The following is an 18,369-nucleotide window of genomic DNA, read 5'->3' as shown; positions in this document are numbered from 1 at the left end:
CAACATTTACAAGATGGGTTTCTTTTTGCTTATTCAGGATGAGCTATTGCCCGTATATGAGGGACCTCATGTGATCCCCGATCCTGGCATGATGCGAGCTGTTGTTGGAAGACCTCGGAGTACCAAGATAAGGAATAGTATGGATAAGACTAAGCTGGATCGACCAAAGAGATGTGGAATGTGTAGGTTCCCAGGTCATACTAGAAGAAACTGTCCACAGCGCCCAGGTGCTTCCGGGAAGCAACGCATAGCCACCAATGATTGATGCATTAGGTTATTAGTATTTGTTATTGATTGTTTGTCTTTATGATGATATGTTTGCTTTAAGTTTACGTTAAGTCGCTATTATTGTTAAATTGGCCTAATTCTATGTTATTTCGTGTTATATTATTTTATGACAAAGTTGCCTGTAAAGACACCTGCTAAGACACCTGTACAACTAGGACAAAGTCATCGAACCCTCACTGTACCTGCCAAGCCCGTCAAGGTCCGCAACATACGGAAGCCACCGCAAATGAATCCTAGCACTAGACTTGTCCGTGAAAAGCGTTGTAGACAACAATATCATAATGTAACCTCCGTGCATAGATCTATACCGTTGCCTTCGATGCATTGGCAAGCAAGTCTCTGAACTTGTTCTGGAACCAGAAAAACAAAATCGTGAAGTCATCAACACAGTCATCTGGTGGAAGTTCATCGAATAACTCTCCAAACAACACTCAGGCAGGCTTCCCTCTCCATCAACTACTCGAAATCGCTGAGACACCTACTCACTTCATGTCCATCATTAGGGAGGCCAAACTGGTATGGCACATCCTGCAGTGTTACAGTGCACTCCCCAAATGGCATATGGAACGTCTGGGTCTCAAGACGTTATTGCTCCATGAATGCACTGATCAATAGCTCGTCAAGCTTGAACCAATAATCATTCAACCTTACAACATGCATCAAATTAGCACGATCTAAGTAGGGAAGTATACGATCATGCATTACCATCCTCTGCTGCCTGCAAACACTCCTAACGCATCAAGTTGGCTGATAAAACATAAATTTTAAGGCAACAATTTAATGGGTCATTATATAGAAAAAACAAAAAACAACTCAGTATAAAATGTTCCACCAATAAGCTAACAAAATAAAAAAAGACATGTCATATGTATTCATCAAAATATCACAAGTCTACCAGCACAAGAAAAAATTCATCACAACTCTAACATCACAAGCCCACAACATCCTAACAACCTTTAAACCAACAAAAAATCTACGAAATCACTAAACAATTGAACCCACAAGATCTTAATTAAAAAATGTTCTAACATGCATATTCGAACTATACTATATTCTTCAACATATTCTTCAAACTATACTAACTCAACTAAATTTGGATTCCGATAACTAACCTCTTCGTCGATAAATCCGACAACAGGTGCAATACCATTCAGGCGGTACATATTTCTTTGGTTGGCGGTCATTCTTGCCGCCGGACGGATTCTTCCACCTCCGCCGCACCGCTCACTATTATGTGCCTCACTTCGCTGGACAATGGATGCTCTGCCCCACCCGTCGTCGTACTGTCGCCGGTGAATGCCACATGCCTCCGCTCATTGGCACCTCCTCCTCCACCAATGTTAGTCGCCCAATGTTTTGAGGTTTCACTCGAGCAATAACTCACTGCAGCCTCCTTAAGGTAACTCTTTAACTATAAATCATGGCAAACCAATGAGGGTCTTCAAGTAGAGAGTAAATCGCACTAGAGTTATTAGGGTTCGAAAAACACATTAATTGTGGCAAGCCTTTGTTTCAACGCAAAATCATGTGAGTCTACTTTGGGTGGGACGATTTATATTCAACTAGTAATTATGAATACTTTAACACGATTTACGACTAATTCGAAATAGGCCATGCAAGCATAAATCTTTATAGGATGTCATGTTTAATATATTATATAATCCTTATCATCCTAGAATAATTTATATATTAAGAATAAGATAAACAAGTTTCAAAATTTGTTTTAGGAGAATCGATAAATTTGGCTTGAGTTTTATTTATTTAAGTAAAAAACCGTTGATTATATAATATTTTTTAATAAAATACTTTTAAAATACCAAATATAAATAACAGAATCTATAGGTCTATCAGACGGACAAATATCATTACCCTATTCTTTTGCTTAACTCTCTCTCTCTCTCTCCCAAACCGCATCCACTTTCTGATACCTCTTTCCTTCTCCTGCTCTTTGCTTCATACATTCTCACAACGTATTTTTACTTTTGATCAGTCAATAATAATTGTCCATTACTGCCTCACGAATCCTGATCATCAATGGGTTCTAGAGCACGATGGCGCCAGAGTTGGGCACCGCAGCCACTAACGCCGTTAATGGAAGGTCCGGACCCAGATATGCAAGAAGAAGTTTCCAAGAAAGAGAGCTCATGGGAAGTCATAAGGGAATGGTTCAAGGCTCAGAAGATTTCCCCTGGAGGAGGAGGAAGCTTCTCGTCTTCGTCGTCCTCATCATCGTTCTACGGAAGCATTCATGCAAAGACACAAGATTTGAGGCTCTTGCTTGGTGTCTTGGGGTGTCCATTGGCTCCAATTCCTTCAGCACGTGATCCTTCTCTCAGCATTCACATCAAAGACACCCCTTTTGTAAGCACTAATTAAGCAACCCTCTTCTCTCTCTCTCTATATCAAAAACGTTTGTTTTCATTTTTTTACTACATGGTCAAATTGGTTCATTACTCCCCTCAAATAATGAACTTCGAAGTGAAAACTTGATATAAAATGTCAAGAGAACAAAAAAGTAATTTGATTTCTCGCAAAAGTTCTAGTAGAATTGTATGAAAAGTATAACATTGTTCATATATATAAGTAAATAACGCTTGAGTTTGAATACCGGGAACTAAAATAGGAAACTTCAACGGCCAAGTACATCATACAACAGTACCTGGCAGCAACGGGTTGCTTAAAACAGCAAAGGGACACAAAAAACATGTATGCGGCGGGGGTGGTGAAGATGATATGCTGCGAGACGGAGATTTCGTCCGGCAAGGCGGTGAAGTGTTTGGGAACAAGGAGCACCGAGAACGGCTGCTTCGTGCTATGGCAGATGCGGCCGGGAATGTGGTCACTTGAGTTGGTGGTTGGTGGCCATAAGGTCATTGCTGGCAGCAATGGCAAAACTGTGTGGAGGCACACACCTTGGTTAGGAACTCATGCTGCTAAAGGTCCACAACGCCCTCTCCGCCGCATTATTCAGGTAAACACGGATAATTGCTCAGTAATCTTTTAAGAGAAAGTCTTTGCATTACTATTTTTATTAAAATTTAGTTAATATTTAATTATTTAAAAAAATATAATTTTATAAATATAATTTTATATTATTGAAAATATTAATAATAATTAATTAATAATTATAAATTATAAAATAGACTAATTTTTTAACGTTATTAATCTTTTAATTATTCTAAATTTAAATTAAAATTAATCGTTAAAATTAACTATTAAAATAAAATATACATTAAAATATAAATTATATATTAAAAATAAATTAAATTATATATTTATTTATATACAATAAATATATTTTGTTTACAGTACACAAAACAAAATTTGAACTACGAATAATTATTTTTGCTATGTCCAAATCAATTATTTTATATAAAAAATTTTTAGTAACACATAACATTTTGATCATTTTTACTAATTATTATTATTATTATTATTATTATTATTATTATTATTATTATTATTATTTAAAAAATAAATTAATACACAACTTTTATATTTTTTGTAGTACATATATTATTTTTCATTTACTTTTCACAATTATTTCTTGAAATAATGTGTGGGATTGAAATTGCAATTTGCATCCATATATTATATTTTCACCTTAACATATCCTTGAAGAATTTATGCATCGTGTTCATTTGTGGTTTTAATATTGTGCGAAAAAAAATAATTAACTTTCCACCAAAAGCTACCACGTAGAAATCTAATCGCAATTGGTGCAATTGCAATTAATCACATAAGTGTCGTTTTTGTTAGAATATTTCACAAAGTTAACTAATCTGTTATTTAAAATCTTTCTTGTAAATATATGTACTATATAATGATAACTAATTAATCTTAGATTTGTAATAGTGAAAACTGAGAACGAGACCGGGTTTTCCATATATGTGATTATGTGAAAATTTGTCTTAGTACAAACATGAAATTGGGAAAGAATAAAAGAGCTTTAATTTTGTTCTGGATTTTGTTAGGTTATACACCAAACAGAAACTTGTACTATTTTGTTAGGCTTTATTTGTTTGTTGGATTACTAGAGCCTTTGGGGACAAAGAACTATAGGGTTCAATTCAAAGGCAAGACCGCAAGATGTACCTAACAAAGATAAAGATTGAGAAACCAAAAATTAAATTAAAATCCGAATGAGTTGAAGGGTATATTTCGATTTTTGCTGACAATGATGGAGAAACTGTCCCATGCTTTTACCCTAAACAATAAGGACTTGTTTTTTCCCTAAGGAATTGGCATACGTACATGCCACGTGATTATCAATCTGACGTCATCTTTGATTATATGAATATTTTGAATAGATCATGAGTCACATCTTGGGATTGCTGCTTATCTGAGGTACCTAAGGGTACCCTCTATCTTATTTATTTATTTTTTATTATTTATATAACCCTTTTGCTTTAACTTTTTCTTTTTGGCACTTTAATGAACAGTCCTGTCTCTCCAACAATGCATTATTGCCCCTCCTTTCATGCCTATATATTCTTTTTTCATTTGTACTTGTGTCTCCCCTTCAAAGTTGTTTGGCTCAGGATAGCCTATCACTCACTTTTTTCCTATTTATCAAAGAAGTGAATTATTTTTATTCATTTTTATTATAAAGTTGAATCGACATATATTTTTTTTAATTATTAGATTATATTTTACATTTATAAAAATTGAGTCTTAAATTTATCTAATAATAAAAAGCATTTATTGATGTAAATGAACTTGCAATTTAGTAGTTAATTTAACTCTCTTAAAAATAATTTCTAACTTTATTATCTTTTGAAAATAAGAAAAAATAATGTTTGTGATGATGGCTAAACATGCAAGATAAAATGTATATAAAAATACTCTTGATTATTTTATTATAAAAAGTTTTCCTCAGAGTGCATAAATGATAAAAATAAATTAATGTGATTTTGGTGAAAAATTGTGGAGTCATTTTGTCGAGTTTTTAAAAAGAAAAAGGAAGTACAAAAAAGATAATACATAAATTTAATAATTGAAATCAACAAGGGCATATGGCTCTACACGAAAATTGAGATCGGGTATAACAATAGTATATTTGCAAAACCCTATGCAATTTTGAATTTCTTTAATACGAGCATACACTTTTTCTTTTAGGTAAAGTAGATAGAGAGTAATACAAGTCTAATCCCCAAAATTAAGGAACATGTTAAAGCAATGTTTGTTTTCAATTCTTATTTTTTATTTGAATGTTTTTAAATTTTAAGATTATGTAAAAAATTAGAAGTAAGAAAAAATGTTATTATTTTTTATATTTTTCACTTTTCTTTTAAATTCTAAAAAAATCTTAAAAAAAAAAACATAAATCAAAAGCACTAAAATTTCCACATAGAACCATTAATAATACTACTACTGTATTAATCCGCCTATTAATTTATTTTGTATTTATTAAATATGTATAAAATAATAAAAATAGAATTAATTAAAATAGTAAATGGTTTATAATTTAGTTATAAGATCAGGAACATAAATGATTAAAATCGCAACATATATTTTTATAAATTATTTATGATAAAAAAATCTAAAAAAAATGTTATATAATAATCCTTCTCGTAAAAAATGTTACATACAAGTATACAATTAATCCATGACCTTTATGTTTCTTTTAATGCACATTTTCCAGGGGTTAGATCCTAAGACCACAGCAAGCCTATTCACCGACGCACAATGCCTAGGCGAGAATCGAATTGGGACCGTTGATTGCTTCGTCCTAAAGGTTTCTGCAGATCGAGCGGCTGTGATCGAAAGAAGCGAGGGCCCCGCTGAGGTGATAAGGCACATACTATATGGCTACTTTTGCCAAAAGAGTGGGCTCCTCATATACTTAGAAGACTCCCACCTCACAAGGGTCCAAACCCAAGACAACAATGATACGGTGTATTGGGAGACCACCATAGGGAGCACTATCGGCGACTATCGAGACGTTGATGGTGTTCTGATCGCCCATCAAGGGCGGTCAATCGCAACCGTGTTCCGATTCGGTGAGCTGTCGATGCAGCATAGTAGGACCAGGATGGAAGAAATGTGGACCATTGATGATGTTATGTTTAATGTGCCGGGATTGTCATTGGATCACTTCATTCCTCCTGCGGATATCTTTGACAATACTACTAATTCTCCTTAGTAAGGTAACTTCGTTAGGGAACTTTCTCTTTATTTTTTTTTTCTCTTGTGCATGTAATGTTAATTGTAATTTTACTTTGGTGGGGGTATAATTAAAGTATTGGTGGGGATGGTGTAACCTTTTTCTTTACCTTTGTTATTTTCCTTATTAATGTAATTTTGTAGTGAGAATGTAGTTGTGTTAGAGCCACAAAAGCTCAAATGACAAATTCAAAAGAGGGGGAGGGGTGGAATAAGTTGCTCAATGGTGAGATAGATAATGGTATATGTCATGTATTTAAGAATTTCATATGGAGAAAATATGTTCAATGGGGTTGACGGGTTTTTAATTTTGTTAATGTTGCTATTACCTTTTTTTTTTCCTTAAGCCCTTTGGGTTTTTGACAAATAATTTAGTTAATTGACATGATGCATTTCTACAGGAAGTAAAATAAAATGACTATCACTATCAAAAATATTTTTTTTCATAATCTGTATAATTAAATAAACAATTAAAAAAATACTCCAAACAATAAATACAAGCAAAAATAAAAATATCAGACATTTGAATTTTTATTGTGAAAAAATTCTCAAGAAAATGACAAAAAATTCACGAGTCTTAGTTCAGTAAAATCTTTTATTATAAAAAATATTTCAAACAGTAAATATAAGCAAAAATAAAAATATCAGACATCTAAATTTATATTGGGAAAAATTTCAGAAAAAGGACAAAAAATTTACGAGACTTAGTCCAGTAAAATTTTTTACTATCAAAATAATAGGTACACAATCAGTCTTTCTAGTAGCACTAGAGTATCTCAATAATAAACATAATACATTATCAAGACGGATGGAATCAACATAAACTCTCCACTAAGTGAGTATTTCAAATCAGATAAAAAAAAAGGCAATTTAACAAAAGTTATATCTTAATGTTCATCTCTACACTAGAAACAACATGCTCAAATTTCATAAGAAATAGAATAAATTTACTAGTTTAAAAAAAATCAAAATAACATTGTCCTTTTTCCCCTTTTTCTTCTTCTCTTTGGTGATGATCCTCTCTCTCACACTCTGTATTTCTTTTCTTTTTCTATGTGTAATGCACACTCTCTCATTTCTTTTTTTTTTTTTACCATGGGTAAGACACTTTTTTATTTTTTTTTTTCTTTTATTTAGTTTGTGGGCCCTAATTGAGTTGGGGATCCACCAACAAATCTCTCTCTTACTGACTCAAGTGGGTATATGCTGCTCCACCAAGTCCGTCTTCTTTTTACAAGAATCAAACTTCACTGTAGGTAAATTCTTAGTCATCATATTTGAATCATTATCATTAGTATGGATCTTTTTAAGTACATATAACTTCTTCTCAAGCTCTTGATGTATCTAATGATACCTCACCTCTATGTGCTTTGATCTAGAATGAAACATCAGATTCTTGCTGAAATGGATAACACATTGGTTGTCACAAAATAACACATTTTTTTATTGATGCCTAACTCTTGTGGAAATTTGTTCATCCATAAGTGTTCTTTAGAAGCTTCAACAACGATAATATATTTTACCTCTATAACAGACAAAGCAACATATTTCTGAACTCAGAATTGTCATGACACAACTTCCCTGCAAAAGTCATCATATAACCAGAAGTAAACTTTCTTGAATCAGGATCTTTGGCCATATCCGCATCCTCTGTAACCATTCAACACATGTTGACCATTCCCAAAGCATAAATAAACTCTGGAAGTACCATTAAGATATCTGAGAATCTACTTCACTACTTGCTGGTGTTCTTTTCAAGGATTAGAGAGAAACCGACTTAAAACTATAACAGCATGAGCAATATCTGGTCTAGTGCAAACCATAGTATACATTAAACTGCCACACAGATGTATATGAAATCTTCTTCATTTCTTGTTTTTCTTTCTCACTTGTAGGACATTACTACGAACTCAAGCTTAAAATGATTAGCAAGTGGAGTACTAACAAGTTTGGAATTATTTATGCTAAACCTCTTTAAAATATTCTCAATATACTTCTGCTATGACAACCACAGTTTTTTATTCTTACTGTCACGAGTGATAATCATGCTAAGAGAATTATAAAGTCAACATCAGAGAATTTCTTGGCATACACACAATGATCAGAAGAACTCTTACGACACCCATGAGCTTTCATGAAAGAATCAAACTTTGTGTTTCAATATCCTGGCACTTGCTTCAGTCTATATAATTTTTTAATTTGCATACAAGATGCTCCTTTTCTTTAACTTCGAAATTCTCTGGTTATTCTATATAAACTTTTTTATCTATGTCACTATGAAAGAATGTAGTCTTCACATCAAGCTACTTGACCTCTAAATTCAAGCTAGCCACTAATCCAAGCACAATTTGGATAAAGGACATTTTCATAATTGGAGAGAAAATATCTCCAAAATTAATACCTTTCTTTTGCTCAAAGTTTTTCACAACCAACCGAGTTTTGTACCTTGGCTGTGAAATATTTTCATCTACTTTCAATTTGAACACCCATTTATTCTTGAATGCTCTCTTACGCTTCGTCAATATCACCTATGCAAAAGTATGATTCTCATGCAAGGATTTCATTTCTTATTGCATGGCCTTCAATCATTCTTTCTTATACTCATCAAACATAGCTTCTTGGTAGTTCTTTGGCTCCCCAGTCTCAGTGTTCATCACATACCCATGAGAAGAGTATCACTAAGAAGGATGATGCTCTCTAGTAGATCTTCTCAATTCAGGTTCACTATCATTATCAACTTATACATCTCCCCTATCAATAGGAGGTCTAGTGAAAGGATTAGGCTCATCATCAGCAAAACGTTTAACAATTGTTGTTAGCTTATCTATCTTCTCAAAGTCTTCAATAGTTTGATCTTCAAGAAAAATTACATCTCAGATTCTAATTATTTTCTTGCTTACTGGATCCCATAACCTATAACCAAAGTCTTCGTGACCATAACCCATGAGGATACATTGCTTTGACTTCCCTTCAAGTTTGGACCTTTCATCTTTTAGAATGTGAACAAATGTCCCACAGCTAAACACTCTCAAGTGACTATATGAGACATCTTTTTCTCTCCAGACTTTCTTTAAAACACATCTTTTTCTCTCCAAACTTTCTTTAGAACATCATGATTTAGTGGAACTAAAAGAGAAAGGTTGATCAATTCTACTGCAGTCCGCATTGCTTCACCCTAAAAGAATTTAGACAACTTTGCATGAGAGATCATACACTTGACTCTATTATTAATAGTGCTATTTATTCTCTCTGTAACTCTTATTTTAAGGAGTCTTAGGAACTATCTTTCTGATAAACTCCGATTTCGTGGTTTATCTTGTGCTTATTTTAGGGGATTTTACCACCTTTTCCCACATTTATTCAATGAAATAGCATGGTTTTGTAATTCTCCCTTGAATTGTACTTAAGTATAAAAACATGCTTTTTAGGCCCTTAAATTGGTGATTTTGATTCACTTTAATTCCATTCGATGCCTTGATGTGTTTGTTGAGTGATTTCAGGTTCATAAGGTAAGTATTGGATGGAAGAAATGAGGAGAAAAGCATACAAAGTGGAGAATGCATGAAGAATTGGGAATGCATCGATGAGCGTGCACGCGTATAAGGCGCGCACGCACAGAAGTGATTTCACATAGAGACACGCACGCGTACATGCCGCGTACGTGCGGATGAAGAAACAGCCAATCGACGCGCACGCGCACATGGTGCGTACGTGCCGATACCAGCACGTGACTCACTTAAAGGCAAAACGCTGGGGGCGATTTCTGAGCTGCCCAGGCCCAAATCCAACTTGTTTCTAAGTGTATTTCATGCAGAATTGAAGTCCAAGAAAAAGGGGGGGGGTGCAATTAGTTAGTCATAGATCCATGATCCTTTAGTTAGTTTTCTAGTGAGAGAAGCTCCCTCTTCTCTCTAGAATTAGGTTAGGATTAGGTTAAATTGTCATAGATCCATGTTTAATTCTTTGCTTTCATCTTGTTTCTTTTATAATTTCTCATGTCTACATCTTGATTTTCTTAGTTGTAATGTTAATTTCTCATTTTGCTTTCTTTTGTGATGATGAACTCATGTTGGATTTGGTTTATATTTAATGCAATTTGATGTTGATGTTTCTTTCATTGATGAATTAAGTTGTTGATTTACTCTCCTTGCAATTGGTAGTTGTTAGATTTTATTATTCTTGCATGTTTACCATGCTTTCCTTTATTACCCACCAAGTGTTTGATAAAATGCTTGGTTGGGCTTTAGAGTAGACCTTGAGCATTCTTGGCTTGGAAAGAGTAATTAGGCAATCTTGAGTCATGAAAACCCAACCTATGTTGGTGATCTAGAATTGTTAGTTAATATCATTTTCATTAACTCTAATCTCTTGCTAATCCAATTAGTGAGTTGATTAGGACATTTGGATTGAGATTAGCTAGTCTTGTTAGACTTTTTCTCATGGAAGATAACCTATATCTTCTTCCATCATTGGGGATGACGTAATAAGATAAATTCTTGTTAATTATTGTTATTAGTGACTAGGATGGAAGGCCTATTATCTCAATTCTTGCCATGAATGTCTCTCTTTAATAATTATTTCTCTTTATTACTTGTCCTCTTTAATTGCTTGTTTGATTTACTTTTCTTGCCATTTATTTTATTGCCCCTTTTATCAACCAAACCCCCTTTTACCCCTTCATAGCCAATATGCATACACTTCATTGCAATTCCTAGGGAGACGACCCAGAGTCTAAATACTTCGGTAAATTTTCATTAGGGTTTGTACTTGTGACAAAACCATATCTTAATTTGATGTGAGAGTTGTTTGTTAGTTTGGAGCTATGCTTACAACGAAGTAATTCTTTTCTCTAAGAAGAAAATCTAGACCGACAACAATCATCTTGTGTCAAATTAATGGCGCCGTTGCCAGGGATAGCAATGGTGCTATGTTATTGGCTATTGTATATATTGTGAATAGCTTGATTTTTGGTTTGTTTGTTAGCTTTTGCTAGTTGTAGGACTTTGTTTTCTTTGTTTCTTGTTAGTTTTGTTTTTGTATTTTCTTATCACCATGAATTCTCATCACTTTGGCTATGAGTGTGTTTCAAACTATGTTGTAGAGAATGAAAGCTTCAATGAGGATGTGCATCAAGGATTTGGAAATCAAGGATGGGAGGAACCCCAAGCTTATGGACAACCTTCTTGGCAACAACCTCCTCCGAACTCTTATGGGTATAATCCTAATCCTAATGCATATCAATCCAATGTGTGTGATGACCCTCATTGTGGTTGTCAACCACAATCATCATATGCAGATGAACCCCCTCTTCAATATAGCCCTACACTATACTCACATACCTCACACCATCATTCAACTCCATATGACCACAACCCATACCCACCATACCAACCGTCGTATGAGCCATATCTAGAACCACCACCATCCCAATACCAATACTTCCAAGAACCACAAATTTCACACACACCACCTCAAGAATTTCACCAATATGAACTACCTTCCAATTACAACAACCTTCCCTCAAACAATGAAACCTCTCTTCCACCACCACCTCCCGATGAAACCTTCATGTTAGAACTGAGAGATCTTGAATCTCGTATCTTAAGGCGACAAGAGGAGGATGAAAATAAGTTTAAAGAGCTAAGAGCGAGGATGGCTAGCATATTAGAAGCCGTGAGTCACCTAACATCCCACCTAAGCTCATGCACCCTAAGTACTCCCATTGTTGAATGTGGAGAAACAATCAAGGAGCCTAGTGAGGGAGTGAACTTGAAGCTCCATGGAGAGGAGGAGGAGTTAAAACAAGAAGAACAACAAGAGGAGAAGGTAGAGATTAATGAACAAAAGGAAATAGTGGGTGGATGTTTGGGATATGTTAAGCACATAAAGGAATCTCAAGTTGAAGAGCCCTCTTCCAAGGAGTGTGGAAGGGATGTTAAAGAGGAGAGTAAAGTTGCGGAAGTAAACAGAGAGTTGAAGGGAATTGATCGAGAAGTGGATTCCATCATTAGTGATTTTTTGCCCACATTGATCAACCCCCTTGACGATCTTGTTGAGCCTTCTTCCAGTGGGCTAGAAAGCAATGTTGAGGAGGATGTGCAACATCCAAGACCTATTGTGAGTGGAGAATCGGAAGAAGTGTCCCAAGCAATAAGCCCTCCTATCTATGATGATTCTACATCAACATATGACCCTTTCGAGTTTGAAGAGTCCTTTCCCAATACGCTTAGACTTGATGATGAGGTAGACTTCACTAGAACTCCTATCTACGACGAGAGTGATGGGGAAGAGATAGAAGAAATTGGTGAAGAAGAATGTGAACTTGAGGAAGCTTGGCGAGAGAAGGAACTTGAAAAGCCTTGCCAAGTGGTGAAAGCCTCTAGAAGAGGGTGGACAGGAGTAGAGCGTGCTTTATCAAGATCTTTGGGAACTCCTCCACCTAGGTTGTCATCCAATCCTTCGTTTGAGTGGGTAAAACTTCTAACTCTCAGCTGATTACCCCACTTGAATATGGTTTGCTTGAGACGGATGGCCAACTTAGGGCGCTTTGTGGAATTAAGCGAAAGAGGAGGATATTTAGTGGTTGGCGTTCTAAATCTAGACTCATTATGGTTGGAAGCTCAAAATTGAAGAGCATGGATTGGTGTCATGCTCAATTAAATGGGTCTAGGAGGGTAGTTTGGTGCTTTCACGAGAATTCAACTTTCTTGTCACCCGGACAGAATCAAGGCGATCAGCTAGAATATGGGTGCGAAGATAAGATATGGGACCCTGGATCACACTACGAAAATCAATTTTGGGAGCTCATATCTTGGAAGGAACCTCAACCAAGCTCGGTGAAGATGGTTGGAACTTCTGACAATCGATTGAAGGACAAGCACTCTTGGAGATTGAAGGATGGATACAAGCATAAACCACCTTGACAAGGAACCTTCCTAATGTCCAACTTAAGGACTTAAACCAAAAGTGCTTGGTGGGAGACACCCCACCATGGTAAACTCTTTCCATTCTCTTGTAGATATAATGAATGAATGAATTGGGTTCCATTGTATATAATTTCTTTACTTCTTAGTATATTTTTCTTTGCTCGCTAAGGTGTTTATAGATTCTATGCCTTAATTAGGGATGATTCTTTGAATTTGAGTTTTTGATTGGATTGCAAGTTTTCTCAATTTGTTTGAAAAATCTCCAAAAATTCAAAAATATATTTAATTTTGCATCTTAGCTGATTTTAGAGTCTTAGAGGAGGTTGAGAGGATTATGAGCCCTTCTTGATGCTCTTGAAAAAAAAAAAGAAAGAAAAGCTATGCGCGAGCGCACAGTGCGCGCGTGTGCCGGCTGTAGGTTTTGCGCTTTCTAGGCCAAGGACCAGAGAGTTTCCAAGTTTGATCCTATGTCCTTTGCAATACCCTTCAAATAGACTTCTGTATTCACTACCCTTATCTTCTTAAACACACTTCAATTTCCTTCTTGATTCTCTTTCAACACTGACATGAAAGTGCTTGAAGATACCAAGCACTTGGTCTTTAGATGTCAAAATAAAAGCCTACACTTTTCGAAAGAAGTCATCAATAAAAGTAACAAAGTATGATGCACCCCTAGTGTCTTAGCATCCATAGTGCAAACATCAGTGTGAACTAAATCTAGAACATGTGATCTTCTACGAGGTCCAGAACTATGAAATGATACTCTGGCATGCTTTTCAACAAAATAACGAGTACAAATATTTAAAGTTGTACCTTTCACTGGAAGTGAGTATTTTTTGGCTAAGACACTAAGTTCTTTCTCACTCAAATGACCAAGATACATATTGCACAAATCAAAGGAGGAATCATTAGCCACATTCACCTCTTCTTTGCACAACTTTGCTTGCAACTAGTAGAGACTAGGGAGACTATTGTCTTCTTTAGTAACAATGAGAACTCTTTTGGTAATCTTACATTTTTCACTAACAAAAGAAGTGCAATAACCCTCTCGATCCACTGCATTCACTGAAATAAGATTGAACTGCATATCTAACACATGTCTAACATTCTTCAACTGTAACATGCATCCTATGTTGGTTTCAATCCATACATCTCCCATACCAATGATGTTACACATTTCTTTATCTCCTAATTTGATCTTGCCAAGATTTTTAGCAGTATAAGAAGTGAAAAATTCACACCTAAGAGTGACATTATAACGACTTGGTGCACGAAACTGACTCCGCAAGTTTCACACAGATAGACCGTCAAGTATATCGGATCGTCCAAATAATACCTCAGGTGAGTGAGGGTCGATCCCACGAAGATTGTTGGTTTGAGCAAGCAATGGACACCTTGTAGCTCTTAGTCAGGCGAATAGAAAAGATGACTGTATTGTGTAAAATGCATAAAACAAATAAATAAATAAAACGTTACTGGATAGGTGTGAAATCAATGGTATGAGAACGGTTGAGGCTTCGAAGATGCTTTCATCCTCTGGATAAACTTTTCTCACAATCTACTTCAACTTCTGCTGATTCAAATGCCGGGTCAGCGGTCATCCAATCTGAATGGGAGTGAAGCTCCTGCAGTCCATTCCCTTGGTGATCCTACTCAAAACGCCACAAACAAGATTGGATCTTTCAAATCAGAGAATGCTGCGCCTTTGGTTCTAGCCTATACCACAAAGGCCCTAATTGCCCTGCACCTCGGATGCACTGACGTCTCCAAGTACCCAACGAAGCCGTATATTAGCCGTCTAAGAGATATATAATCAAGCTTGTGGTTCAATACTATCCCATCAAGGACTTGTAAGAACCCATGTAGAATGGGAATGATTGTCACGGGTCATCCGATTCATAAGGTTGAAGAATGAAGATACATTTTAGAATAGAATCAAGCATAGATTGAAGTAAAATAGTGATATTATTAATTCATAAAAATCAGCAAATCTCCTAACCATAGCCTAGGAGGTTAGTGACTCATACTGTACAATGAAATATTTGAATGTAAAAGTGGGAAAAGAAGATCCTCAACAAAGGTGATCTCCTCCTATATATAAAACCTAATAACTAAGAAGTATAGAAATATGATAGAATGGCATTGTACTGCGAAAATCTACTTCTGGAGCCCACTTAGTGAGTGTTTAGGCTGAGCTAAGAGTGTCTCCCATGAGCTTGCTCCCTCTTGGGCATTCAACGCCAGGAATGGGGTAGATGGCTGGCATTGAACGCCAGTTTTGAGCCTTTATTTCTAGAGCAAAGTATAGAGTATTATATATTTCTGAAAAGCCCTGGATATTAGCTTTTCAATGCCATTGAGAGCGTGCCATTTGGACTTTGGTATCTCCAGAAATGATCCTTCGAGTGCATGGAGGTCAGAATCCGACAGCATCTGCAATCCTTTCTCTATCTCTGAATCAGACTTCTTCCAAAGCTCTTCAATTTCTGCCAGAAAATACCTGAAATCACATGAAAACACATAAAATCAAAGTAGAATCCAAAAATATGAATTGTGCACTAAAACCTATGAAAACATAATAAAACTTAAACAAAACATAATAGAAACTATATGAAAATAATGCCAAAAAGTGTATAAAATATCCGCTCATCAGAATACCAAACTTAAACTGTTGCTTGTCCCCATGTAACCAAAAACAAGTAGGATTAAAAAGAAATAGAAGGATACAATAAATCTCAGAGTTTTCAATGAAGCTCAGTTTCAATTAGATGAGCGGGACTAGTAGCTTTTTGCTTCTGAATAGTTTTGGCATCTCACTTTCCTTTAAAGCTCAGAATAATTGGCATCTTTAGGAATTTAGAATCCAAATGATATTATTGATTCTCCTAGTTTAGTTCTTCTTGATTCTTGAACACAGCTTCTTTTAAGTCTTGGCCGTGACCCTAAGCACCTTGTTTTCCAGTATTACCACCGGATACATAAATACCACAGACACTTAACTGGGTGAACCCTTTCAGATTGTGATTCAACTTTACTAGAATCACTGCCAGTGGCGTCCAGAGTTATTAAGCACACTCTTTTTGCTTTGGATAATGACTTTAACTACTCAGTCTCAAGCTTTTCACTTGACACCTTCACACCACAAGCATATAGTTAGGGAAGCAGCTCATTTGAACTGTTTAGGCCAAGATTTGTTTCTTTTAGGCCCTCCTAACCATTGATATTCAAAGCATTGGATCCTTGCTCTTGCCTTTTGGTTTAAAGAGCTATTGGCTTTTTCTTTTTCTTTCTTTTTCTGCTTTTTTTCTATATATTTTTCCTCATATTATCATTTTTTCCCTTTTTTATTTGCTTCTATTGCTTTTTGCTTTTTGCTATTTTTTCTTGCTTCAAGAATTAATTTTTTTTTTTGGATTTTTTAGATTACCAATAGCACTTCTCCTTTTCCATTATTCTTTCAAGAGCCAACATTCTTAACTTGACTATCAAATTTGCACTATTTATTCATGCATTCAGAAAGCAAATGCAATGCCACCACATCAAATAGTTGACTATTCTTATTATATAACTCAAAATTCATGCATCTCACTTTTTTTTTCAAATAATTTTTTTTTCAAGCAAGGTGAGAGATATATGGAATATTTCATAGATTTAAGACGTAATAAGGATGATCATGCACTGGAAACAAGAAACAGACAATAAAATATAATGAAAAACAGAAAAATAACATAAGCAACATGAGATAAAAGGAACGGGTCCACCTTAGTGACGACGACTACTACTCCCTCTAGAGAAGCCAATGGACCACTTGATCTCTTCTATGTCACGCCCCTATCTTTGTTGTTCTTCCCTCATGACTCTTTGATCTTTTTTTATTTTATAGAGGGTGGTGGAATGCTCTTGATGTCCCATCCTCAGCTGATCCCTGTTAGTACTTAATTCTCCTAGAGAAGTATTCAACTGGTCCCAATAGCCTTGGGGAGGAAAATACATCCCTTGAGGCATCTCAAGGATTTCTTGTTGAGGCAGCTGTAAGCTCTCTAGTTTGCTCCATCTTTCCTTTAGTGATAGGCTTGACCTCCTCAATGGGGATGTCTCCTTCTATGACAATTCCAGCTGAGTTGCATAAGTGACATATGAGGTGAGGGAAGTGGAGGCAAGTGCGTTTCCCTTCCTCTTCCTTGAGGTTTCAACAGTCTTTGGTGCCATACTTAGGGATGGTAGAGTCAAAAAGTAAAGCTTTTGCAACATCAAACTTAAGAACTTTGCTCGTCCTCGAGCAAATAAGAACAAAAAGGGAAGAATAGAGTAGAAGAAGAAGAAAGTGAGAGATAGAAGGTGAGGTAAGTGGGGTAAGTGGAGATTCTATGGGACCCACTGGTCCTGAGAGGCTAGGGAATTCGAATTCCCTGCCCCCTGTGGGTGTTGAACGCCTAGCCTTTGTTCCCTGGATGGCTTTCAACGCCAACTTCTTGCTCCAAATAGGGTGTTGAATGCCCTTGAGGGTCTCCCTTCCTGGCGTTCAACGCCAGGTCTTTGCTCCCTGGCTGGCGTTGAATGCCAGCTTCTTGCTCCATTGTGGGCATTGAACGCCCTCTAGGGACTCCTTGATGAACGGATTTTTGCTAGTAAAGAATTCACAAATAAATTCTCGTTGCAAGTATAGTTTCTAAACCAACAAAGAATCCTTTCATACAAAAGTTTGGTTGTCACAAGTAACAAAACTCCTAAAAAGTAATAACCGAAGTATTTAAACCTCGGGTCGTCTCTCAAGGAATTGCAGAGAAGTGTGTTTATTATTGGTTATGAGATTTTCTGAGAAATTTTGGGAGTTGGAGGGTGGAAAAATAAATGATTATAAATTGAAGCAATGTAAATTAAAAGAGATTTATATATTCAGAATAAAAAGCCTTGACCGGGGGAATGATTAATTGGAAGTTCTATCCTTGTTGAATTTTCTCAAGTGTAGTATCAAAAGGTTGTTATTTTC

General features: G+C 35.7%; 1 protein-coding gene across 1 annotated transcript; it reads left to right on the top strand.

The window, feature by feature from the left end:
* Nucleotides 1-2,137: 2,137 nt before the first annotated feature.
* On the top strand, nt 2,138-6,761 carry LOC112772056 (uncharacterized). The gene is made up of 3 exons (XM_025816940.2): nt 2,138-2,649; nt 2,912-3,259; nt 5,933-6,761. The coding sequence occupies exons 1-3, from the start codon at nt 2,323-2,325 to the stop codon at nt 6,431-6,433; spliced, it is 1,176 nt and encodes a 391-aa protein (XP_025672725.1). The 5' UTR covers nt 2,138-2,322; the 3' UTR covers nt 6,434-6,761.
* Nucleotides 6,762-18,369: the final 11,608 nt, after the last annotated feature.

Source organism: Arachis hypogaea, chromosome 18 (assembly GCF_003086295.3).
Source record: "Arachis hypogaea cultivar Tifrunner chromosome 18, arahy.Tifrunner.gnm2.J5K5, whole genome shotgun sequence".
Lineage (NCBI taxonomy): Eukaryota > Viridiplantae > Streptophyta > Magnoliopsida > Fabales > Fabaceae > Arachis > Arachis hypogaea.
The sequence above is the reverse complement of the archived record's forward strand: the minus strand, read 5'-3'. Positions and strand labels throughout refer to the sequence as shown.

Excerpts from the sequence above, each read along its gene's own strand:
- LOC112772056 (XM_025816940.2), top strand. The coding sequence starts at position 2,323 with ATGGGTTCTAGAGCACGATGGCGCCAGAGTTGGGCACCGCAGCCACTA. Across the intron at positions 2,650-2,911 it reads ACATCAAAGACACCCCTTTT|GAAACTTCAACGGCCAAGTA; the intron begins GTAAGCACTAAT and ends GAACTAAAATAG. Across the intron at positions 3,260-5,932 it reads CTCTCCGCCGCATTATTCAG|GGGTTAGATCCTAAGACCAC; the intron begins GTAAACACGGAT and ends CACATTTTCCAG.